Source organism: Poecilia reticulata, chromosome 15 (genome assembly GCF_904066995.2).
Source record: "Poecilia reticulata chromosome 15, P_reticulata-male-v2, whole genome shotgun sequence".
Classification (NCBI taxonomy): Eukaryota; Metazoa; Chordata; class Actinopteri; order Cyprinodontiformes; family Poeciliidae; genus Poecilia; species Poecilia reticulata.
In genome coordinates, this window is record NC_088844.1 from 27,723,427 (window position 1) to 27,748,503 (window position 25,077).

General features: G+C 41.3%; 1 protein-coding gene across 5 annotated transcripts in view; it reads left to right on the forward strand.

Annotated features, from left to right (window-relative positions):
• Positions 1 to 227: 227 nt before the first annotated feature.
• The window catches only part of mypn (myopalladin), a 28,641-nt gene continuing 3,791 nt past the window's right edge, over positions 228 to 25,077 (forward strand). The window contains exons 1-21 of one of the 5 annotated variants that reach the window (XM_008430013.2): positions 228 to 437; positions 1,518 to 1,967; positions 3,114 to 3,689; positions 7,177 to 7,352; positions 7,430 to 7,481; positions 8,413 to 8,776; positions 9,311 to 9,385; positions 9,781 to 9,922; positions 10,673 to 10,696; positions 10,972 to 11,088; positions 11,577 to 12,189; positions 14,687 to 15,622; positions 16,146 to 16,278; positions 18,143 to 18,220; positions 19,735 to 19,956; positions 20,032 to 20,181; positions 21,209 to 21,288; positions 22,699 to 22,825; positions 22,908 to 23,115; positions 23,612 to 23,777; positions 24,880 to 25,013. In XM_008430013.2, the coding sequence (XP_008428235.2) occupies positions 1,522 to 1,967; positions 3,114 to 3,689; positions 7,177 to 7,352; positions 7,430 to 7,481; positions 8,413 to 8,776; positions 9,311 to 9,385; positions 9,781 to 9,922; positions 10,673 to 10,696; positions 10,972 to 11,088; positions 11,577 to 12,189; positions 14,687 to 15,622; positions 16,146 to 16,278; positions 18,143 to 18,220; positions 19,735 to 19,956; positions 20,032 to 20,181; positions 21,209 to 21,288; positions 22,699 to 22,825; positions 22,908 to 23,115; positions 23,612 to 23,777; positions 24,880 to 25,013 (4,819 nt within the window). In that variant the 5' untranslated portion in view covers positions 228 to 437; positions 1,518 to 1,521. The remainder of the gene's footprint in view (positions 438 to 1,517; positions 1,968 to 3,113; positions 3,690 to 7,176; positions 7,353 to 7,429; positions 7,482 to 8,412; positions 8,777 to 9,310; positions 9,386 to 9,780; positions 9,923 to 10,672; positions 10,697 to 10,971; positions 11,089 to 11,576; positions 12,190 to 14,686; positions 15,623 to 16,145; positions 16,279 to 18,142; positions 18,221 to 19,734; positions 19,957 to 20,031; positions 20,182 to 21,208; positions 21,289 to 22,698; positions 22,826 to 22,907; positions 23,116 to 23,611; positions 23,778 to 24,879; positions 25,014 to 25,077) is intronic. The other 4 variants (XM_008430012.2, XM_008430015.2, XM_008430014.2 and 1 more) reach the window with 4 other exon arrangements.

Genomic DNA, 25,077 nt, shown 5'->3' on the forward strand with positions numbered 1-25,077 from the left:
CAAATATTCAGTTTGGTTATTTTTTTAAATTATATATATATATATGTGTGTGTGTGTGTGCACACACACATTTAAAATTTTGCCCTCCCCCCCCCTCCCCCCCGAGAGGTCGTCCTGGCCCCCCCTTAGCCCCCCCAACTTTAAAAGTCTAGCTCCGCCACTGCCTCCTCCGTCCAATGAGGCGGGTCGCCACCCAGAGACACATGGGTCCCGTCCGGCCCCAAAAATAACCCTGCAGCCGCCGCGCTGTCAAATGCTGCCACTTTCTCCGCTGGTCGCGGCTCCTCCGCTGCTGATTTTCCTCTGAACTCCGAGCCGGTGGCGGTGTGAGGGAGAGCAGCTGCCTGAATCCGGGACTTCTCCAGGTGGCCGAAAGACTGGGACCACCCTCCAGCAGCAGCACAGGTGGTCAGAGGCCAGCTGGGTCTATTCTGAAGGTAAACCCGACCCGCCCCCATTTTGTTTAGCCTCTCTCTCTTTGTGCCGGTGGCTTATCTCCCCTCAGAAACAAGCTTGGCTCTATTTCTGTAATCAAACGGGACGGTGTTATCGCTCTCTGCAGCGTCCTGATAATTACACTTCTGTTGGTGTAACTCAATAAATCCAAGTTGGAGCTGATCAGAATCAGCCGCAAACGGATAAAACGATTTTTTTGTGTTGATTTTTTGCTTGTAAACTGACCCCCCCAGACCCACTTTGCTATTATTAGATGTGACGCGCCTGTTTGCAAAGTATTAATGCTCACAACAGCTGCAGCCTGTTGGAAGGGCATCGCTCCTCCTCCTTAATTTGCGCTTTTTTTTTCTTTTGTCAGCATTTGCGAGCTTTTATTCCCACGTCTGTTTTCGATAACTTGCATCATGTATCACGAGGAAAATCTGTGCTCAGTGAAAACGTCATCCAGGTGTCAGTGCGAGGTGGGCAGGGGGAACCGATCCGGTGTCAGGAACCCGATCCCCCCTGGAGCAGGAGGCCTGAGGAAGGCCGCAATCCGGCTAAAATAAAATACTATTTTTACTACACGCCTTCATTTCAGGAGTAATGCGAATTACAAGATTATGGTGTGGTCATTGTACTTCAACTTTTTAATATTTCTGTTTCAACCACAAGTTTTGATGTGTTTTTTTTTTTAGGGTATTTTATGCGAAAAACCAACACATTATGTGGCGTATAATTGAGTGAAAAGACAGAAAATTATTAATTAGGAGTGCTACTAACGATTAATCGAATAAAAGATGTCATTCTACATATTCGAATAATTTTATAAAATGGCAGAATTTTTGTTATTTTGTTAGTTTTAGATAGTAGGGAAAACTTTGCAGAGATGCTGTTTGTTCCCAGTCTGCTGGATCTGATCAATCCGAACAAAATGGAAATGATGAAAACAAATGGGATTAAAAAAGGAGTCAATGAGGGAGAACTGTAAGGAAATGTTTGAACTTTTTATATAATATCCTCCGTTTTCGTGTTTATGAATCCATTTATTAGCGTTTGGAACTGATGTGCGGTCATTTCAGCAGCATGGAGGACGACCCGGAGCAGCCTCCGTCTCTCTCCCAGCTGCTGAGGGTGAGCTACGAGGCCCGAGCCCAGCACCGCCACGGCGAGACGAGCCGCTCCGACGCTCCTTCCTCCCGTCTCCAGATCTACGGCTCTCTGAAAGCCAAAGGCGACGAAACCGTGGGCCACAACGACGCCCAGTTCCCAGACCTGTCAGCCTTCCTCAGCCAGGAGGAGCTGGATAAGAGTGTGAACTTGGCCTGCCAGGCCATCGGACACGAGACCCGCGAGGAGAGAGGCGACGTAAAGGCCGCTGTGACGTCAGGAACCGCCGCCAACAGTGACGCCACCAACCATCTGTCCCAAACCACAGTTTCTTTATCCACCGTTGCTCCGGTCTCAAACCACTTACCTGCGTCTTCATCCGCCAGGTTCACACCTGACAGGAAGACGCACAACAGGCAGAGGTGGGTAGAGTAGCCCAGTTAGAGTAGCATATTTTTACTCAAGTAAAAGTAAACAGTAGCACCGGTACACTGCAAAAACAATATTATCGAGTACTTTTCTGTAGTTTCTAGTGCAACAATCTTATCACATTTGAAATAAGACAAAACTAGCTTTTATGTATCTTTCTACCAAGATGTGGGAGTTTGTTTTAAGTCAATAATTTCTTAATATTGGTGAAAAAGTTCTAGTTCCACAAGCAGATTGACGATCAACTTGCCTTGCGCCGTTACCTAGCAACGCTGGCCAAGGCCAGCCCGTTACCTAGCAACCCAGTTCTAGTTCCACTGGAAGATTATTTCACGTGGTAAAAATGTTATAAATTAAATAATCTGCCAATAGAGGTAGCACTTTTCATCAACATCAGGGATTATTTAAAACAAGCTCCTATGCCTTGCTCATAAGTTACTTTTAAGTTAGTACACTTGAATTATTACAAAACTAAGATATTTGCACTAGAAACTAGACCAACAATAGTTCGTAAGATTAGGTGGATTTGCATTGTGGTAAAAAGTCTACTCAACTACTGAGTAATTGATCAATTATCAGTTATTTAATATGTAAAAATAACATAATCAGACAGAACAAAATAACTGGAAATTTTTGTATTTTAAGAACCAAAATGACTAATTTGTATAACAAAAAATAACAAATGAGGCCAATAAATGTTTTTTCAAATCAGTTTCTTTCAATAAAAAACTTATGAGACTTTAACAAAAACTGCAGATGTGTCTGGTGAACTTTTGGTTAAAACATGTAGTTTTACTTTTAGTGGGTAGAAAATCCAGAAATTTTACTAAAGTAAGAGTAGAAATACTTAATAATAAAATTATTAAGTTACTCCAACAGTATTTTACTGTTGGAGTAAAATACTCCAACAGTACATTTTTTTCAAAAAAGTTAGTACAGAAAACATAACTGAGTAAATTACCCTAGAAACTACCCAACTCTGCTCTCTGGTTACCTAGCAACAACTTGCTTGGTCTTAAGCAGTTTCAAGTTCCCCCAACTTCAGTTACCCAGCCAAAATAGTAAAAATACTCTGAAAAATTGATGAAGTAAATGTAATTGAGTAAATGTAACTAGTTGCTGCATAATTCTGACAACAGGCAAGACAACATGACGAGGAACAGTCTGGACGCCAATGAAGGATTTGACGACAACAACAGTCCGGCGAAAAGCTCCCCGTACGGTCCAGAGACCCAGTCCAAGAAAGAGTTCCTCAATAAGGCGGCGGACTTCATTGAGGAACTCTCTTCCCTCTTCAAGGCCAACAGCTCCAAGCGGGTCCGACCGAGAGCTTGCAAGGCCCACCGGAACAGGATCCAGAGCAAAACCCAAACGGACGATGCGGTTTATCCCATCAGCCCTGACAACAGGGAGCGCACCGCCATGCCTGTGGAGGCGGAGCAGGAGACACCCGGCCCGGCAACGGCCCGGCAGGACCCGGGGAGCGGCCGATTGGAGTTTCAGGACTGCACGGTTCCTAAAGAGGAGCAGTTTGACTGCGTCGTTTCTCAGGAAACGGAGGATCTGGATGAAAGCCTGGCGCAGAGTCCGAATCACACGGAGCCGGCGACTGAACTTCCACATTTCATCCTGAAGTTGAAGAGCAGGGAGGTTCCTGAAGGCACCAAGGTCCAGCTGGACTGCATCGTGAGGGGACATCCTGTCCCTGAAGTCCGGTAAGAAAAAATAATCGGCTTAAAGGGGCAGCATTAAGTGTTTCCAGGTGCATAGTGCCATATTATAGCATAATTAACTGTTATCTTCAATTGTTATATATCAAATATGACATAAAAGAAAATTGACATTATAATTTAACCCCTGATTTGCTGCTGGCTAGTCTGATGGAGCCCAGTGGGGGAGGAGCTGCGCCTCGAAGGCGGGGCTAGGTCCTTCCAGGCCTTTTGCTCAGCTGAATGGTTGCCATAAAGGATTTCTCAAACATGCATGAAAGAATCACAGCAACAGTCCAGCAACACAAAGGACCCAGAAAGTACTCAGTTGGTTCTAGAGGGTAACTTTTAGGTTCCAGAAACATAAATTCTAAGTTCTGGAAAGGTCCTAACAGGTCCAGAAGTTGGAAACTGAAACAAATCTTGAATCAGTTTTAATTATTTTTTCCGTATCAAATCTTTTTTTTTTTTTTTTTTCAGTTTTAAAAAAATACATATTTTCAAGAAACTATGGCCCTGATGTAGCTCCTTATTATTCGGCTTTGTGCAACTTGTCAAATCTCCCATCAAAGAGAGAAACTGAGAATGTTTTACTGAAACTTTCAGAACCGTGTGAAGAACTGACACACATATCTTCCTCTGCCAGCTATCAAATAATCACTGAACGGATTTGGAGTTAGGAAGGAGGATGCTGTTTGTTCCTGGGCCATCCTGACAGAAGTGACATGTGATGATGGCCAGCAGCTGGTCCTGGTTCTGAATGGTGTGTGTGTGTGTGTGTGTGTGTGTGTGTGTGTGTGTGTGTGTGTGTGTGTGTGTGTGTGTGCGCGCTGAGTGGAGTAAATCGTGAAAGCAATCAGTCAGAGTTGTCCACAGACTGCTCCTCCGTACGACTAATCATCAGAATGCGCTAACATGTGACGGGTCGTTATTTCTCACGCTGCGTTCAGCTGGTTTCCCGTCCGTGCCGGTGTTGTTGGGTTTCCTCCCAGAGCTACGGCAGGCAGCAGCTGAGCCGTCGGACTATAGGGGGCATGGGCTTGTTGGTCCTCCTGAACATTGTTGAGCCTCTAACTTATACGTGTCCGTGGAGAATGTAGCGGCCGGCCATTTTTAGACCGGACTGGCAACGCGAGCTGCAGTCCTGTCTGATAATGGACCGGCTCGGCTCTTGACGGAACTGTGAGGCGCTCGGTGAGATTACTTGAATAGTTTTTGCTCAGGTGATGCATTTCTGAGTTTGTGTTGACATTCATGTGACCTCTGTTTCACAGTTGGCTCATTTTCATGCTGAACGTTGTGATGTTGACTGACTGTAGGACAGCAACTAGCGATTAATCGTGTAAAAAAATTACACGATCTGCAGAGTTTTCATTTAATTTTTATCAAAATTTATTTTTTGTAAAGTTTTGGCTTAATTACTGCTATGACTATGTTGTTTTGTCACCAAATAAATAATTGCTTACTAAATTAGTTTAGTATGATTATTTCAGTAATCGATTAATCGTGATTAATCGTTTCAGCTCTGCACCAAAGCGTTTTTATGCATTTAAAATACAAAGATGCAGATATCCATGTTTAAATAATAAAGTAAACATTTTATTGCCTAAGATGCAACAACATAGCATCCTTTTAGTTAATGTTTGATTCTTTGAAGCCAATTATTTATCTGCAGCTAAATAAATACTTCAAACATTAATGTGAAAAGATCTGCCCTTTCTACTCGACTTAACATTGATACAATGTATGGCTGATCTGTTTTGAATTAACCAGTTAATTGCAATTAAAAGTGTTTAATAGATTTTTGAACCAGGTGAAGCTAAAACTGCCACTTGAAGTCCTATAGGTAGAAAATACTGACAGAAAAAAAATATTTTCTTAAACTTAAATGAAAAAAATTGGTATTTTTGTACAGTTTTGGCTTAAATACCACTCTGAGTGTGTTATTCTTTCAACAAGTTGTCTTTTTTTGAGTCTATATACTCCAGTTAAATAACTGATTTAAATAATCGATTAATCGTTTCAGTCCTAGTTGGCTGTTTTTACAGTTCTAGCTGTGATTTGTCTCACTTCAAGGAGCCGACGTCGTTGTGAAGCGCTGTACTGTGTGTCCTCATTCTGCATTGTGTGTACTCTGAGTCTATGTTTAGTGTTGTGCGTAAGGTCAGTGAGTCGGAGAGGAAACCTCCTCTCTGGTTCTGATCTCAGGAGGGAAAATAGCCCGGACAGGTGCAGCGAGGCCGGGTCTTCGTCTTCATGGGCCAACCGCCTCCTCCTCTGCTACTCATGCTTTCAATTTAGCCCCTTACTCATCATAAGCGGCTCCGCTCGGCCCCTCCAGCTGTTGTTTTGGGATTGAAATTCCGCGTGTCTGGCTTTTTCTCTTCCTGCTACGACAGAACCTTAAAAGCTTGGATCACTGTCCGGTTTTTTGCGCGCGGACAGGTTTATTGCTGAGCGATGACACCAACATCAACCATCATACGTTTCTTGTTTGGCCATTGGTTGGATTTTATGAAGTATCAAGGCCTCATCCTCTGAAAATAGACGCACGCTGACGTAGAGGTATGTTGCTGCTCCGGACGGAGGAGTTTGATGTTTACCGTTATAGATTTACAATTAAAAGAGCGCAGCAGAGGCTTTATGCTACATTATGTACGTCAATATTTCTCCTCCTCTTTCAAATTTCACTTGGTTTACCGTTGCCGGTGATGCTTCTTGTTTTGCAGTAAAAAAAGATGCGACTTGCTCATGAAAATCTTTAACTGTTTGCTGATGAGAATCCAACCAGAAATGGTTAAATAGGAGCAAAAAAAGACACAACAACCACCAACATCTTATTTGACACACAAAACTGCATTAGGGCCAGTTTGGTGTAATTCTTGCTTATTTACGAGAATATAGTCACAATAAAGATGCAGTTTTACCAAAGAAACATCTTAAAATTATGAGGAAAAAAATTTGAGAGAAAATTAAGACTTTATCCTTGTATTACTATGAGAATAGTCATAGTAGTACGACATTTTGACTATATTTTTGCAAAAAATAAATAAATTTAAAACAAATATTTAATTGTAGATTTGACCTGAATATGAAGTACAAATATACAAGCTGTAAAACATGGTTCTCAAGCAAAATGTCCGCCCTCAGTGCTGACATCACTCTGAACTGTAGGGAAACCCAAGGAGTGCATTGGTGAGGAAAAAAAAATCAGATTTTTCAAAAATTTACTCTTTAAAATCCAAAAAAGAATGATTGATAAAAAAAACAAACAATTTAATCGCCCAACCCTGCCTGAAGCCTTCACAGAGCAGATTAAATTACATGAACGGTTTTACTTAGAAGTATCAGAGTAAAAGTGTCTGAATGCAAAATTATGCCACACTTTTCAGATTTGTAATCTTAAAAGAATTTCTGAATAAGTTACTTTCCAGTGAGATCCTGAGATGAACGAATAAAAACGGAGGTGGTTCACTTTTCTGCTGACTTCCAGGTGGTTCTGTGAGGGAAAGGAGCTGGAAAACAGCCCTGACATTCAGATCATCACCAGCGGTGAGCTTCACTCTCTGGTCATAGCAGAGGCGTTTGAGGAAGACACCGGCCGATATTCCTGCTTCGCTTCCAACGTCTACGGGACGGACTCTACGTCGGCTGAGATCTATGTAGAAGGTGAGGCTCACGTTTATTTAAAGCATCAGATAATCACCTCTTCAGGGCTTTATTCACACGCCTGTCTCATCCTTCAGGTGCTTCCTCTTCAGACTCTGAGGATGAACAGCGATTTGATCATGTAGCCCTGTGAGTTTTACTGTCATGGCACATCAATCTGGTCAGAAATTTACTTTCTGATAATAAATAAATAAAATAAATGTATTTATTTAGCTGCCAATTTTTTTTATCCATTAATCATCATTATTCGTCATAAAGTAATTAATTAACGTAATCAATTTATACCATGAAGAAAATTTTAAAACTATGCCTATAACAGTTTATAGCAGGGATGTAAACATGTCTGAGTTTATTGGGACCAGTGATGATTATAAAGTCTAAAAGCTGGTTTATTAGATTAAGATTAGTTTGAATCGATTACCGTCTTCCAGTGTTGTAGTTCGGCCGCCATCCAGCAGAGGGCGCCGCTGGTCATCCTCAAGCGGAGCCAGTTGATACAAGATGGCGGCTGAACAAGAACGGGAAAGAGAAACGGTCCAAACCTGCTCCGAACAGAGTCCGCTGTGGGGTGAAAAAAATCAGCTATTGCGGTTCTGTTTTGAAATAGAAACACTCGACAAACTCCTTAAGTTTCACTTTCATAGCGTTTTATTCATCCGAGCTGCACAACGGAGCTGCGACAACTTTACCAAAAATTACCGATGTGCTTCGAAGGTTAATAATGTGAGAAAACCACAATTTTCTGTTTATTCAGTAAATATTTAATACCGCTGACACAAAATAATGTTAAAATTTAATTATGTTTTTGTTAAATTTAGCATGTTATGACAAAATTAACGTTTTATGTTACGGAAAGAGCCTGGATTCAAGAGAAAACTCAGGTTTTCAAGAGAATGGCCGCTTGTCAATTAATCAATAAATCAATCACCTTTATATTAACTCGTTAGTGGATACGAACGTCTTCAATAAAAATAAATTTCTGCATCAGATTCCTGCTTTTAACAACCAAATCTGCGTAACCCCGTTCTTGCCTCACATCTGTTTCGTCTGTTTTTTAAAGGTTGCAGCGGAAACCAAAGTCATCTCCATCTTTACCCCAGTCGTCAAACCAAACTCAGCCTGTGAAGGACGACGACTCGGCGTCGTCTCCGCTCGCAGCAGCCGCAGTGGAACCGGATCAGGATTTGACCCAAACCGCTCCAGAAGCTCCTGTACCGGTCCGGACATCTGCCACCATACTGCAGGTCCCTGAGCTCTGCAGAGTGACCCTGGCTCCTCCTGCGGGGGAGGAGCGAACAGTGCTACCTGTGCAGGTGTTTCCCACTTCAGCAGAACCAACAGAAACTGAAAACGCTTCAACATTGGCTTTAAATCCAGCCGGGTCGTCCATACTGTCCACTGCAGCACAAACGCCACAACTTCAGGTAAACAAACTGCAAGGTTTCCGTCTGCAGCCTCATTTTTATTCCAAATATTACAACCGATGTATCTTCCTGTGAAGTTTTCCAAAACGGGAAGCAAGAAATGTGATTATTGTTGCTCCAGAACCGAGTTAATTTCTAAAAATGTATCAGTTCAAATCTAGCAGCATTTCTATTTCAGCGTTTATAAATGTTTAAAAATTACATGATCAGATGGACCAAAATATTGGTAATTTTGGCATTTTCAACACCAACATGGAAATAATTAATATAAATAACAGAAGGTTAGAGCATTTTTTTCCAAGTCAGTTTCTTTCAATTAAAAACTTCTGAAACTTTTACAAAAACTGCAGGTGTGTCTGTCTGGTGAAATTTAGGTTAAAACACGTTTGTTTTCATTCAGTGGGTAGAAAATCCAGAAATTTTACTCAAGAGCAGAAATACTTAAGAGTAAAATTACTCAAATAAAAGTAAAACGTAGCCGTTCAAAAAATGTAGGTAGTTCCTACCCGGCTCTGGTTCTGTGTTTTCCTGCAGACTCCAACCTTCAGCCAGCTCTACTCAGAGGAAAGAAGCGGGCCGCCCGTCATGGCCGCCCCGGTGTTCACCAAGGTAGAAACCACAAGTTTACATACGCTGAATTAAGACACAAACATTTATTTTCTTCCTGTTTGAAGTAAAATCAGACCAAACTTCTCTTGTTTTCAGTTTGAATCACCAAAATTATTCTATTTGCTAAATAACATAAAAGTTTGAGAACATTTTTAGATGTTTATTTTTTTGTAAATTTCTTTCAATCCAGAAGTTTACAAATATCCCATCAGTATCATTTGGGTCAAACCTGTTGGGTTTCCTGCTGCAGCATTTAGCAAATAGACATAACTTTGGTCATTCTTACATAAACGCTTATGAGAAAAAAAATGAATGTATCCGTTTATTGTGTGTATGTAAATATGCGGTTCCAGCTGTGTTTATGTGTCCCTCTGTTTCCTGTTTTGTGTGAAAAGAGCCTGCAGGATCTGAGTGCGTCAGAAGGCCAGCTGGTGGTGCTGGAGTGCCGGGTGAAGGGAGTCCCGTCTCCGCGGGTCGACTGGTTCAGGGACGGACAACTCATGGAGGACTCCCCTGATTTCAGGATCCTACAGAAAAGTAAAATCCGTTTTCATATCCGTCTGAATAAACATGCAGAAGAAGAAAAGGTGGAGGCATTTAAGAGCAGTTTGTTTTTTATTTAATGTGATTTTCAGATGTTCACACTTAAATAAATTTTATTATCTGTGAAGCAGAGGGGATATGGATGACTTACAAAAGGTTTTTACAAGAAAAAAGACTGAAAAGTGTGGCGTGCACATTTGTTTTAATGAGTTTCTTGTTCTAACGAGACAAGTTGTATACCTATTCATAAAGGGAAACTTTCTTGTGATAAGTTTTATGAGTTTTTTTGGTTTAATGATATCTTTGTATATCACTCTAATTTCTCATAAGAAAGCTTCTCGCTATATTGAGAATGTTTTCCGTTTTAAGACACGTTTCTTATATAAATGAGTTTCATTATTAGACGAGTTTTATCGAGTCATAACAAGAGAGTTTCTCGGTCAAACGAGACGCTATTTGTTGTAACTATAAAGTTTCTTGTTTAAATGAGAATGTTTTGTTATGAAGCAAGTTTTATGTCTTGTTATGACAACAAAGTTTCTCTATGAAGTGAAATTTGTAACTGGACAAAATGAACTTTTACTTTTACTGCAGCTGGAAAAGGTCAGAAACTAAACAGAGAAAACTAAATGAACCCTGTGTTCAATTTAAATGTATTTTTCAAACAAAAATCATCATGAATTTGTTAAAAAAGCTTTTTATAGATCAGTTTGTGACCAAAGTTGGTTTCTGTCCTTGTTTCAGAGCCCAGATCTCCAGCAGAAGCAGGTATGAAACTCATTCAGTCTCTGAAACACGTGAGCTAGCTTCAGCAGAGCAGCGCTTAGAGGAGCTGCAGTGTTTAAAGTCCTCAGCTCTTCTTCTGTACATAAGCCAGGCTGCTACTCCCACAGACTGGACCTTATAAGGTATCCCCCATCCATGGCTGATGTGGTCCTCCTGCAGCAGCTGCACACAGACTCCCAGCTGAAGTGATGTGCAGAAAAACACGCTGCAGGGCTGTTTGAAGTGATGCAGGGTTCTTTGTTTTGTTTTTCTTGCAGAGGAAATCTGCACGCTGGTCATAGCTGAGGTTTTTCCAGAGGACTCAGGGATGTTTACTTGCACAGCCAACAACAATTATGGAACGGTATCCAGCTCTGCTGCTCTGAGGGTCAAAGGTAAAACTCCTCTTTCTTTCAACAGAATGAAAAATGTGGGGAGTTCTGAGGGTTTAGGGCTAATGATTATTTTATTAATCGATTAATCTATTTATTATTCTGATGATTAATCCAATAAAAACGCAGCATATTCTGGAGAATTTTTACTTAACAATTTAAAGCTTTTTTTTTTTTAGAAATACATTAAAATGCAAATAAACAACTAATTCAATTCCTTTTTAAATAAGAAAATAAGTTTTTTATTCCCTAAATGTATTCCTTATAAAATCTGAACCAGGTGTTTTTTATCTTAAATAAACAAGATATTTATTTATATGCAGTTTTGGCTAATTTACTGCTCTGACCAAGTGGCCTTTGTAAAAATCTGTATTCTCCAATTAACAATTAATCGATGACTAAATTAAGCGACCAGTTCAATAATCGATTAATCGTGATTAATCGTTTGAGCCCTATAGTATTTTTGGGTAAATTTATCCGTTTTTTCTCAGCTAACAGCAGCACCAGCAGCCATGCGAGGCCTTTCAGCGGGTTACTGACAGAGTCCCGCCGAGGCCCGGGCTTCACCCCGTCGGCTCCGGCTGTGACCTCCCAGCCAGAGGTCATGGTGAGCAGCAGCATCCGCCTTGAGCCGCTGGTTTCCAGCACGTTACGCCTCGACCCGTTAAACACCAGCACCCTCCGTCTGGAGCCCTCCGTCCTGAACTTGGACGGCGTCTCGGGGTCCAGCGGTCCAGGCGTCGACCTCCAGAACCCCAGGCAGATTTTCTCCAGTCAAAGGCCTTTCACCGTTTCTCCTGCGGCGGCGAAAACGTCTGAGCAGAAAGCGTCCAGACCATCGGATAGAAATGCCAAGGCAGCCCCAAACCGGCCAAACGGCGGCAGCGGCGTGGTTCCCCTGCCTGACCCTCCGCCTAACTCCTGCCTGAAAACAGGAACCCTGACGAACCACAGAGACTCCCGATCCGGCGCAAGAGTCGGCCTGCGCGTCCACTTCAAACTCCCAGAGGATGAGGAGGACGAAGAACAAGGCGACTACGACGAAGACCTCAGTCTGGCATTGTCCGGCAAAGAGCCGCCGCCAGTGCTGGCCAAGCCCAAACTGTAAGTAGAGCCAGGATGAAGTTAAATCGATTAATAAAGCTGATTGACCAGCTAATTTATAGGCGGCCATTTTCTTAAAAACATCAGTTTTCTCTTCCATAAAGAGGGCTGACCGTCTGTCCGTAACATGATGGGCTAATTTTTTATAAGATGAAATTTTAAAAAACAAAAAATTGTTACAATTCGTTCTATCAGAAAAAAATAAACAGAAAATTGTGGTTTTCTCACATTAAACGTAGACCTAATTACCAAGTCAAAGTTTATTTATGTAGCACATTTACAGCAATTCAGCTGCTTCACAATAATGTCAACATCATAAGCAGATATGACAAAACAAGAAATGAAATTTAAGTTTAATGAAAAAATAATAAAATTGGTAGTAAATTACCATAAATTATGAATAGAAAACAAAACTTCCAAACTCAAATCAATTAATAGTAAAACATAGCAAATCAGCAGCCTTTTTAAGTTACTAAGGAGATTTTAAAAGAAACTCTTAATTGCCCATAAACAGAGATATTCATACAGAAGTTACTCTTGAAGGAAAGTTAAAACTTGCATTAACTCGCCACAGCCCTCAAAAACAACTGTGCGTTTTGGCGCCATGTTTTTTCATCATGTTGCGATTTTTCTCCGTTAAATCAGCCGCGTTTCCTCACCTTGTTACATGACGAAGCTAAACCTCACATCAACAGGTTTAGCTTCGTCATGCAGCTCGACTGGCCGCCATCTTTGTTATCGGCATCAACAAACTCGCTGCTTCAGGATGACCAGCGGCGCCCTCCGCTGGATGGCAGCCAAACTGCAACACTATAAGAAGGTCTCAGCGGATATTAGTTAATCATATGAACTAAATTTAATCTAATGAGCCATTAGTCGATCATTTGTTTGCATCCGTAGCCGAGAGTTGTGTGAGTTATGCAGAGGGACGTGTCACCGCCGCAGAGGAGGCGGCGCGCTTCATCCTGCTTTCACTCAGACATCAGCTGCAAACATTTCAGTTATTAAACTCACATGCAGGCGTGAAAATGTGGATCTTCAGGCTTTCTAAAACAAAGGATGGCGTTTTTTATTTGTAAGTTTGCTTTTTTTTATTTGTATTTGCAGAAACTTGCCTTTTATTGGTTGTTTAAGATTTCAGTTTGAAATTGTAGTTCACTGTTTTGCAGAAATGCAATAATTTATGTTAAATAAGCTGAAAGCTGCTAACACTGAAAGGTAAATTTGTTTGGAGAAGAGATGGTGCTGTTTGTGAGCCACTTGTTTTTATTCCATAAAAGGACAGCTCGGTTTTCCTCATGCATGCCCCACTGAGCTGCACATAAAACACGACGAGCTCTGCAAAGGTATTCATGCCCCATCAAGCTTTCTACACATTTTGTCACAAAGTTTACTGTGTCTTATCGTTTTTATTAGAAACGGCAACACTAATTTGCATTTCTTTCTTATTCTGAAGCTTCTAAGTCCAGTGAAACCAGTTTAGAAATCTCCCAAACAGTAAACAAAGTCCATCTGTTTTTAATTTAAAGAGAAAATTGACATTTTGCATGTTTTTTTACTTCCATTTGGGTCTCAACCGCTTTTAAAAACTGCCAAAGCGCTTAAAAACAAAACACCCAACTATTTATTGGCAAAAAGTTAATGTTCTTTGGTGTCTGAAAAAGGAGCAGTTTCAAAATCCTCCAGATTGTGAAGTCGCATTTGGACACAACACCGTTATCTAGCAACCCCAGCAGAGCCCAGCCCGTTACCTAGCAACCCCAGCAGAGCCCAGCCCGTTACCTAGCAATCCAAGTGAAACTCGAACATGTCTGTTCAGCTGGTTTTATCGCTTCCTTTGTGTTGATATAATATTGATACTGTCGTCTCCCTTTGCTGAAGGAACTTTAAAAATTCATCCAGTCAATGACGGCGTCCATTATTACCTCCATAAACGGTTCACTTCTCTGCGATGTTTACATTTTTCCTTCTGCCCATACGGGTTGCTTTGGGGTTGGAAACCGTCCAACACAAAAGTCTGATTGCAGTCACACTTAATTAGTAGCCCTGAACAGCCATGCAAAAAAAAATAAAAAATCAGATTTCAGAAAAAAATTGGAATGGAGAATCAATCTGCTGTGTGAATGTAGCTTAAAAAACTGATACGTTTTTACTGTAGATCATAGCTTAGTGTTTTTACACCGGATTAATTGGTAGATTCGGTTCTATTGGGGGTCAAAGTTTCTACATTTTCAGCTGAAAGAGAACCACAACAGCTGAAATGTAACAAATGGTCCCCAATCAGACTGAGTCTACTGGACTGTCAGGTGTGAAAACAGCCTTAGTTTAGAATCGACTCAGATAGAAGCTGAAAGCAAATTCAAGTCAAACCGTTCAGATATTACATGTAAAATATATTAAAATGTATTTTTCTGTGCAGGACTTTGTTTTGCTCTCTGTCGGTTTACGTCCCGACAGATTTAAGACTTGTGTCGTTCGCGTTCGTTTCCATCAACAGGGACCCGGCTCAGCTTCAGCTTCTGCACAACCAGGTCCTCATGGAGCAGCAGCAGGAGAGCGAACCTCAGACCAAACCCCACACCCATCACCGGCCCCACCACCCATTCCAGACCCAGCTCCCCTCTGAGGTCCATGGTCCCTCTGAAGGTCCTCTGTGGTCTCCCAGAATGCACCGTGAACCTCAGATTCCTCCGCTGAGCGCCACCAAACCTCCAGCTCCTTCGTTCAGCTCCACCCCAGCCCTCAGCGCCGCCTCCTGGACTCCTCCTGCTGCTCCTCCTGCTGCTCCTCACCTCAACATGTCCCCCCTGGTGACCAGTCCGACCAACACCATCCACGCCTCCCATCTGAACCTTTCCCCCGCAGCTTTGAGCCGAGCCGGACCCAAACCCCAGTTCAGTTCCCCGCCTGCTCCGAAGCTCAGCGCCGCTCCACCAGATTCATCCGTTCTGCAGATCACGTCCCCGACTCCTCAGCTCCGGAGCACCCACGCCTCCCTGATGAACCTGACCGCCGTGTCCTTCAGCTACACCCGGCCCAAGGAGTTCATCGCCGCTCAGACCCTCTTGCCCATCAGGAGTCCATCTCCGACAGAATCGCCGGTTCCGCTGCTGCAGGAGCTGGCCGCCGAGCTCAATTCGTCCGCGGCCAGCTCCCCGACCCCACCGCCGTTCTCCCCGCCGCTCAGGTTCTCCCCCACCAGGGTTCTCAAGTCGCCCACCAGCCCTCCGTCCCTGTTGTCGTCTCCCACGTTCCTGAGCAGCGGTCTGGGCTTACGGGCCCAGTCGCCGCCGCAGGCGTCCTCCCCGACCTCCAGCAGCTCCTCGCCCAGCCCCATCCAGAACCCGGTGGCCTTCCTGAGCTCCGTCCTGCCGTCACTGAGCCCGAGTCAGCCCACCAACTCCATGGGGCTTCCCAAAGGAGCTCCGTCAGGGTGAGTTCCCTTTGCGGCGCAAACGATTAATCTGATTAATCGATGTTTTTAAATTACTGTCATTGATTAATCGTTTTTTAAAAAAAATCTACTTTGTGAAAAACAATATATATTCAGAGCAGTAATTAATCTAAAATTGCACAAAAATATATTTTGCATTTAAGATAAAAACACATTTGTCTGTAAATATGTTTGAGCCAAAACTTTTAAAGCTATTTTTAATGTATAGAAAGGGCTTAAATGGTTTAATGACAATGTAGAATGTGCAATTTTTTGTTACCCAATTAATTATCAGAATAATTGAACGTTTAACTGATTATTAAAATAATCATCATCAGTTGCAGCCCTAGTTCCTTCTGATAAACGCTAGCATTGCTACAAGCTAGCGTTGCTACAAGCAACAAGCGTTGCTATGAGCTAGTGCTGATTGATATGGCTTAAAATAGAATCTTGATTTTTGTTTCTTCATAGAAAGCGAGAAAAATTTAGATTTTTACTTTCATTACATCTTCATCCTCTGCAGGGTCAAAAAGAAAAGTCCCAAGACTCGCCTGCCGTCAGCTGAAAACATCCGTGAGAGCAAAGAGCTTCTCCTCCAGGACATGGAGAAGACACTTCGGTTAAAAAGCGATGCTCCTCAGTTTGCACATCAGCAGGTGTCGTCTGAAATCTGAAACCTTTCTGTGTCACCAACTGCTCAGTTATTTTTAAAGTTTAACTCGGTGTGAAAGAAAACCACAGAACAGAAAACAAACGTTACAACTTCTGTTCTCCAAACTTATCAAATAATGTAGAATAAGAGTAAAAGCTGATGCAGCTTTTCATGCAAAACAAAGTATTTCTCTACATGGGGTTGTTTTACACGTCTCCACCAGGTGTGTGAACAGGTGTAAAAGGATGCTGCATGTATGCATTCTCCCCTCATGTTTGGATAAACATGGATTCACACTAATTCCCACACCTAATAATCCTCCTCCATGTCAAAGTGCTGCAGCCAACATCATCCATGTCTTTCGCAGAGTAACAACACACAGTTTGCACGCTCAAATCTGCAGCTTGTGTGTGTGTGGTTGTTTTTTTCTCAGCTTGTAGGATTAGGCCTGTCACAATAACAAATTTTGCTGGATGATAAATTCTCCCTAAAGTAAAGTTATTGCGATAACTTTAGGGAGAACGATAAGCGATAATATTGTGGTTTTGAGACTATTTTCAAGTAATAATTCTAATGAATATTTAAGACTGGAACTGGGAGACATTTTAAATATTCAAAATAAACAAAACAACAAATAAGATGAATTATGAAGTCACTCACAAAAAATGTCTAGTTGAGACCAAAGCACCAGACTGAAGACTTTTACCATCCAGTTTTTCAGAGAAAATGATAAATCGTGCAAATAGAAACTCCTGAGCTTGTTTTAATTTATCATGCAGCTATTACGTAGCTCTCATGTGACGTCACGTTTCGGTGAACTTTGCCATCTTGGCAGGTGGTGGCTATGGAGTTGCTATGACAACAGTAAAAAGGCCATAAACTTGGAGCTAGCGCCCGCCTCGTTCCTGTCTAACTTATAAACAACACAAGTACATTACAACTATTACAACGAGTACTCTACCCACCCCTGTGTAATACTAAGTTATTTACTGTCGTGCTTACAGCCGAACTAGCAAAATTAGCTTAGCTAATATAGCTTATATCTGCTAGCTTAGACGGACATGTCTGCTACGTGTTTGTTACGTACTTACTCCGTCAGGCACCAGAACCTCGTCATTCACATGAGGCGTTCATAAGTTCTTTACAAATCATTTTAAACGTTGATTGTTCAGGCCTCGAAGCTCCACTACGTACTCTTCGCGGTCACTAGCTAGTTAGCCGTATCGTAGTAGGAAATCGGAGGCAGCTTTGTTCACATCGTCTGACACATTTTCCTTCTCCGTCTCATACGGGTCGTTCCCGACAGCAGCCATTTTGTTCATGTACCGTATTTTCCGGCGCACTGTTAATGAATGCTCTATTTCATACATAAAGCGCACCGGACTATAAGGCGAAACAAAACAGTCCATCAAAGCGCAGTAGTATTGCTCCGCGGTGCTCCGGACTACGGTAGCCGTAATATAACTAAAACATTTTGAGAAGAGCACAAAATCGCTCCAATCTGTCAGTAAGCACAACCAGAATTGATCATATTAATTCACAAGAAGGGGTTGTTTTACTCTAGAACAATATATAAAACGCTCCGAATTACAAGGTTCACTTTCATTGTTTGAATTAAAGGATTTTAAGTACGCCTTTTAGTTCGGGAAGTATGAGTATCTTTCTCTCACACACATATCGATATTTTCTTCTTTGTTTTTGTCTCAAAGCCATGAATCCATTATGCATTTGCCTACCAATATGGCGCTGATCACTTCCGGTTCAGACCTGTGGGAGCTATGTATTGATTTCTTATTGCGACAGGCCAGTGCAGGATGTTTGTACCATTTGTGTGTCGTTGGTGTTCATCCATCCCTGTCCTCTCGTAGAAGCTGAGTGTTAAGGGGAAAACAGCGAGCAGACTCCTTGGACCAAACAATGCTGCTACTGTCATTAACTATGATGAGGTACAAGGATCTTCCACGGCTCTGCTTTGCTCCAGGCTGAATGAGTTACCGTCTCAGACCAGAAACTTTCAAAATACGCACTCATTATTCTGTTCTTTTACAAATGATCATTTTAATTAATATCGCTAATCCAGCATTTAAGCTTCTGTTGACTAATGTATAACATGCATGAATAATTCTGTCAAAACTAATAGTGAAAATTCCTTAAATTTTCAGCTTCCTATTAAATCTACATCTCAACTTTCCTCTTGAAGCTTTTCAACGATTTTTATCTGGATTATTTTCCCACGAAGGGCTTGAGATCCATACAACTAATTTGTGGTTTTATTTGGGGTCCGAAGGATAAAAAGAAACTGGGCGATTATTTATCTGTTCTCTGTTTCACCCTGAACTGTTTGCTTTGATTGAGCAACAAGTTTTCCGCCATCTAAATTAAGGCCAGACACAGATTTTTTATTTTTTTATTTATTTTTTTATTATAAGAATAAAATCATAGTAGTAGAATAAACACGTAATATTTCTGGAAGAAAATCGTAAGAGTACGAGGAAAAAGTTTAATAATCGTTTAAAAGTCATGCTACTGATGATAATCTGATGCTGATGTGGTAAAAGATTAAATACCTCCTGTTTATAAAACTGATTCTTAACATTCCTCATTTTATTTTTTTATTTTTTGGGGAAGGAATTCTCATAAAATTACTACTTAATTCTGATCTTATTACAACTTTATCCTGGTAAAATTTTGACTTTTTTTTGTTTGTTTTTTTTTGTCATGTGACTTTATTCCTATATGTTATGACTTTTGCTTGTATTTTTACGATTTTACGCTCGTAAGATGAATTTTTTATCTTATTACTTTATTCTCAGCATGAGTTTATCCGGATAATATTATGATTTAATTCTGGTAATATTACGAGTTTATTGTCGAATGTTACGACACTTTTTACCAGATTATTACAACTCGTCTAATCTCGTATAACTATGACTTCTCGTCACTTTTTCTGTGTATGACTTTATTCTCTTATTATAACTTCATGCTGGTAATATTATGACTTTCTTGTTTTATTGCAACTTTTTTCTCATAACTGCGCCTATTGTTCTCACATTATTATGACTTTATTCTTGTAAAATGACCTTTTTGTCGCATGACTTGATTCTCATACAGCTTTATTCTTGTAATTTATCCTTTTTGTCTTAGCCTGGTCCTGATACTCTGTCGTGTGGGACAGACAGTCAAACGTCTCTGCATGAAAGTTAAACATTTTTTGTAAAAGCTGCACCAATTTCTAAAACGTAACAGCAAACAGGATTTAATGAATTTGTGTTGAAGGTACATCTGATTTACGTGAGGAATAAGTTTGGATGGCTGCTGATTCCTGCACATGTTTTGGATGTGAACGTGTTTGCATGTGGCTGCAGTCGTCGGTTTTCCAGGCAGATTTGATGAAAATATGGAAACTTCGCTCTAACCCGACTGCCTGATCACTCGGACGTTGTTGATTTTCTTTCTCCAGGAGTACAAAGTGTCCAACTTCGAGCAGCGGCTAATGAGCGAAATTGAGTTTCGCTTGGAGCGAACGCCGGTGGAGGAGTCGGACGACGAGGTTCAGCACGACGACATCCCGACCGGGAAATGCATCGCCCCGGTTTTCGACAAGAAGCTGAAGAACTACAAGGCGATGGAAGGCGTTCCCGTCACCTTCACCTGTAAAGTTCTGGGCGTCCCGCCTCCAAAGGTGAAACCCGGCCCGGTTCTGACCGTCCCCCGTCGTTCCCTTCACTCAGTCGCTCACATCTTTGGTCCTGATCAGGTCTACTGGTTCAAGGACGGCAAGCAGATCCTGAAGAAGAACACCCAGTACCAGAAGCTGAGGGAAGGTGACGGGACCTGCTGCTTGCACATCGAGTCCACCGTCGCCGACGACGACGGGAACTACACCGTCATGGCCGCCAACCCTCAGGTTCACTTTCATCCTTCCTCTCCCGGCCCGGTCCCAAAACTCGCACTTCTGCCCTGGTGGCTTCATGCTTGGCCTGAAAAACTTGTGTGTAAGCGTTTCATCTCGGCTGATGTCAATAATTATTATTGTCTCTGCTTTAAATATCTGAAATGCTCTCAAACTGCTGACATGACATTTCTGGTTTTACTCACAGTTTTCACTTCATAACGTTTTTTACTTTTAAGCAGTTATGAGGCAAAACCTTAAACTGCTGCTGTTGCTAGGCAACCAAAGGTGGGGGGGGGGGGATGGGGGGAACTTGAAACTGCTTGTTACCCAGCAAGTTGTTGCTAGGCAACCGGCGAGCAGAGCTGGCTGTAACTAGTTACATTTACTCTTTTTTATAAAGATGTACTAGTAGGAGTAATTTTGCTGCGCTGTACTTTTTAAGTTTACTTGAGTAGTTTTATTATGAAGTATTTCTGCTCCTACCTGAGTAAAATTTCTGGATTTTCTACCCACCGAATGAAAAAGAAACATGTTTTAACCAAAAATTCGCCAGACAGAGACACACACCTGCAGTTTTTGTTGAAGTTTCATAATTTTTTTATTGAAAGAAACTGATTTGGAAATAAATATTTTTTCCTGATTTTGTTATTTTTTTGTTTTGTTACTTACATGAATTATCGTCATTTGATTCTCTCGACTTTATATTTGGTTCATCTGATGAAATAATTTTTAAATATTAAATGATTGATAATTTGATTAGTTACTCAGTACTTGAATAGACTTTTTACCAAATAGTTTTTTCCTTGTATTTTAGTAAAAACACGTTGAAGTGGTTCTGCTCTTACTTGAATATCTAATCAGACCTTTAAGTAGGAGAAACTGCCTTTAAAGCTGCACACTCGAAGCCTTATGTTCACTTCCACTGAGTGTGCACTTTGTAGAGGGCTGCAGGGTGCAGAGCGAGTATTGGGCCTTTCTGTCAACACCGTCCTGCTGGAGGCTCTGGCTGATTTTGGATTTGCTGTTTGGTGATCTCCAGGGACGAATCAGCTGCTCGGGACATTTGATCGTCCAGTCTGGACCGCCGCGAAGCCGGCTGACGCCTGTCCAGTCTCAGAGGTGAGCAGACCTTAGACCAGGGGTGTCAAACTCCAGTCCTCGAGGGCCGGTGTCCTGCAACTTTTAGAAGTGCCTCTGCTGCACAACACCTGAATAGAATAATTAAGTAATTAGCAAGGCTCTGGAGAACTGAGGAGGTAATTAAGCCATTTGATTCAGGTGTTTTGTACCTGTGGCACATCTAAAAACTGCAGGACAGCGGCCCTTCAGGACTGGAGTTTGACACCCCTGCCTTAGACAGATGCGATCTGACAAACGGAGTGTGAGAAACAAGCAGTTCCTTCCTGTTCCTGGACCAACGTCAGTCTGATATAGTGGATGTCCAAATCACATCCAAGGGCAGCATTTTGTGTCACAATCAACTGTGTTACCTTCACTTTTTATAAAAATCCCATATAGTTCAAATTCCATTTAAAAGAAATTTGACGTTGTAATTTAACGCCTTAAAATTGGGCCTCTGTCTCTTTAAAAACGTCTTTCTGAGACTCCGCCTTCAGGAAGTCATCACCACATTTCTCCTCTATTAACCCTTTAACAACATTTTTACCAGCGTTGATCTCAGAAGCAGCTCCTAAAATGAGCTCAGCAGCTCCCCAAGGTGTTTGCTAATTGCTGCTGGCTAGTCTGAAGGAGAGGTGGAGGAGCTCGGCCTTGAGGGCGGAGCCAGGTCCATCCGGGGGTTTTGAAAAGCTGAATGGTTGCCATGGAGATTAAAGGATTTCTCAATCATACATGAATTAAAAAAGTCTTTTACATAACACTGCCCCTTTAAATGTTTAACATTAGTCGCCTCTGATCACAGCACATTTCCATAGGTTTGAAAAGCAGGCAGATGCGACTCGTATCCAACTTTTTCTCCATAGTCTTAACGGATCAATTCAGATCTTCTTACCGCCTAAAAACACCCGACTTACATATGTGGATCTAATTCAGATGCGTATCCGATTGTTTTCAGAGCGTCTGCAGTCTGAACAGTTATGTCACATTTTAGAGAAGATGAGTGTTTTGTTGTTGACTTGCCATCCAGAAACCACTTGCTGTATTTTTGATAGTTGTGCAGGAGGCTCCACTTATGCTTTTCAAAGTCTCATGGTTGTATAATTGCACATCTGGTTGCAGCCGTTTTCATGAGTGTACACGTTGAGTTAGTGGTGCGGCCAGCAGCAGGTTTTTTGGATTTAAAGTGACAAGAGGCCATAAAGCAGCTAAAATCTCATTATCTAGAAATGATTGGGTGGATAAAATGTGATGAAAACGTTTTGTGTAGCTCATCAACTCATCCTATCCTGGTCAAGGAAGCATATTAGGTCACCTTTCAAGTAAATGTTTCATGCTGTAATTTTGCTGCTGTTTTAACCTGTTAGAATGACAGAAATGTTCTGTAACATGCCTTGCTGATGATGATGCCAGGGTTCGCACTCGCATCCAGGAGGTGGAAGGCGAACAAACCCAGGAGCGTTTCTTCCGACCTCACTTCCTCCAGGCTCCCGGAGACATGATGGCTCACGAGGGCCGACTCTGCAGACTCGACTGCAAAGTACGGGCCGTTAAAGACACGGAGAACATGAGCGTTTTGCTCTTCTTTTAGCTCCGCCTTACTGTTGGTGTGTCACCTCCAGGTCAGTGGGCTCCCCAGCCCTGAGCTGATGTGGCTGGTCAACGGGAGGCCCATCTACCCAGACCTCAACCACAAGATGCTGGTGCGGGAGAACGGCGTCCATTCCTTGGTCATCGACCCGCTGACGCAGAACGACGCGGGAACGTACACGTGTATCGCCAGCAACAAGGCGGGACAGAGCTCCTTCAGCCTGGAGCTGAAAGTCGTGGGTGAGGTGTCACTACCTAAACATTCATGAGCTGAGTTTCCATTCACCGGATAATTGGGCATTATGAAAATAAATTTGCTTAATAGAAGCATGCCAATTTGAAAAAAAAATTTAATAGACATTTTTGGCACTTCTTGGTTGTATTGAAATTAATTTATTTCACAAAACTGCAATGAAAACATGTTTTCGCATCATGCGAGTCACATGATCAACAACTGGATGTTACTACTGCCGGAAACGACAAAGAAGATGACAGGAAGTAGGAGGATGAAGTTTTTTAATGGCTTTTTGTAAGAACTATTTTATTTCTGTGTGAATTTAATTGCATTTATTATTTAATGGAAACAACGCAATTGTGAAATTATTATTTGTTTCCGACATTAGCGGAATATCGACAGTTTTGTGCACATTTGAAATGGAAACACAGCTTGTAATTACTTTTCAGTTTTTCTGTTTTGCCATAAAATAAGTGAAATAAATGTGATCTCCCTGCTTAGAGAAAGAAATGAGGCACCCGCCGCAGTTCATGGAGAAGCTGCAGAACATGGGTATTCCTGAGGGGGCGCCGGTGAGGCTGGAGTGCCGCGTGGCGGGAATGCCGCCTCCGGCCATCTTCTGGAAGAAAGACAATGAAACCATTTCAAAAACGAAGAGCAGAATCAGGTTAGTACTTTTTCTTTTTATTTTTAAGAAAATTATACTAAAATCAGATTTGAATAGTTTGTAACAAAGAAATGAAGGAGTGTGAATATTTACTGGTCAGAATATTATCATTTTCTTACCATGGAGGATTTAATCTAAGGGATTTTTTTTACAATCTAAACATTACGTTTGTCCTAAAAATGACTAGAAGTTGAGACATGTAATACAGTGAGCTTAGTCGTTAACTTTAGCAAATTTTTTAGTATGCTTAGCATTAGCTTCCACTGTTTTTTTGGTTTTGTAGTTTAGTGTTAGCTTATGCTAATTTATTAATGTGTTTAGTGCTTGCCTCTGTTAATTTTTTTACTTTTAGTGGTTCTGTTAGCTTTGACTAATGTCTTGTGTTTAGCTTTACTTTCGTCTCATTTTTAATGTGTTTAGTGTTAGCCTCTGCTAATTGTTTTATGTGTTAAGTAGTTTAGCATTAGCTTCTGATCATTTTTTTAAGTGTGCAGTGGTTTAGCAATTGCTTTTGCTAATTGTTTTGTGTGTTTAGCATTAGCTTCCACTCATTTTTAACGTGTTTAGTGTTAGCCCCTACTAAATTTTTTTTGTTTTTAACTGTTTGGTATTAGCAGAGCTAACGTTGTTTAGCAAATTAGTAGTTAGTGGTCTTGGTTATTTAGTTTGCTGGCTAATAATGACTGCTAATGTAAGGTAAAGTATATCCTCCATTATAACTATGGCAGCCATTTTGAAATATGAAACCTAAAACCAAGAAAATATAAAAGATTTCTGTGGACTAACAGCCAATTTTAGTGCAGAAATTAACTCTCCATGACAACCATGGTGGCCATCTTGAAAAATTAAATAAAAAAAATAAATATGATTTCTTTGAGTCAAACTATGTACAATTTCACACTGAAAGTATTAATCTGTGATAAATATTAGAACATTTAATGCAAGGACACATTCTGAATGTATCCATCCTGAATTTTCCTTCTTTTTTTGAAAAGATGTAATCTCTGTTGACTTCTGTGCCACGTTCTTGTGAAACATTTTGCTGAACTATTAAATTATCTGCTGGTGGAAATAAGTCTGAACCTCTTTATTATTATTTCAGCATGACGCAGGACTCCACAGGATATGTCTGCCTTCTTATTCATCCTACAACAAAAGACGATGCTGGCTGGTACACTGTGTCAGCTAAAAACGATGCTGGAGTTGTATCTTGCACCTGCAGACTTGATATCTATGGTAAATACTCTGCACAGCTGTCAGGTTTCTGAAGATATCCGCTCTGTAACTGTGTAGTAACTCC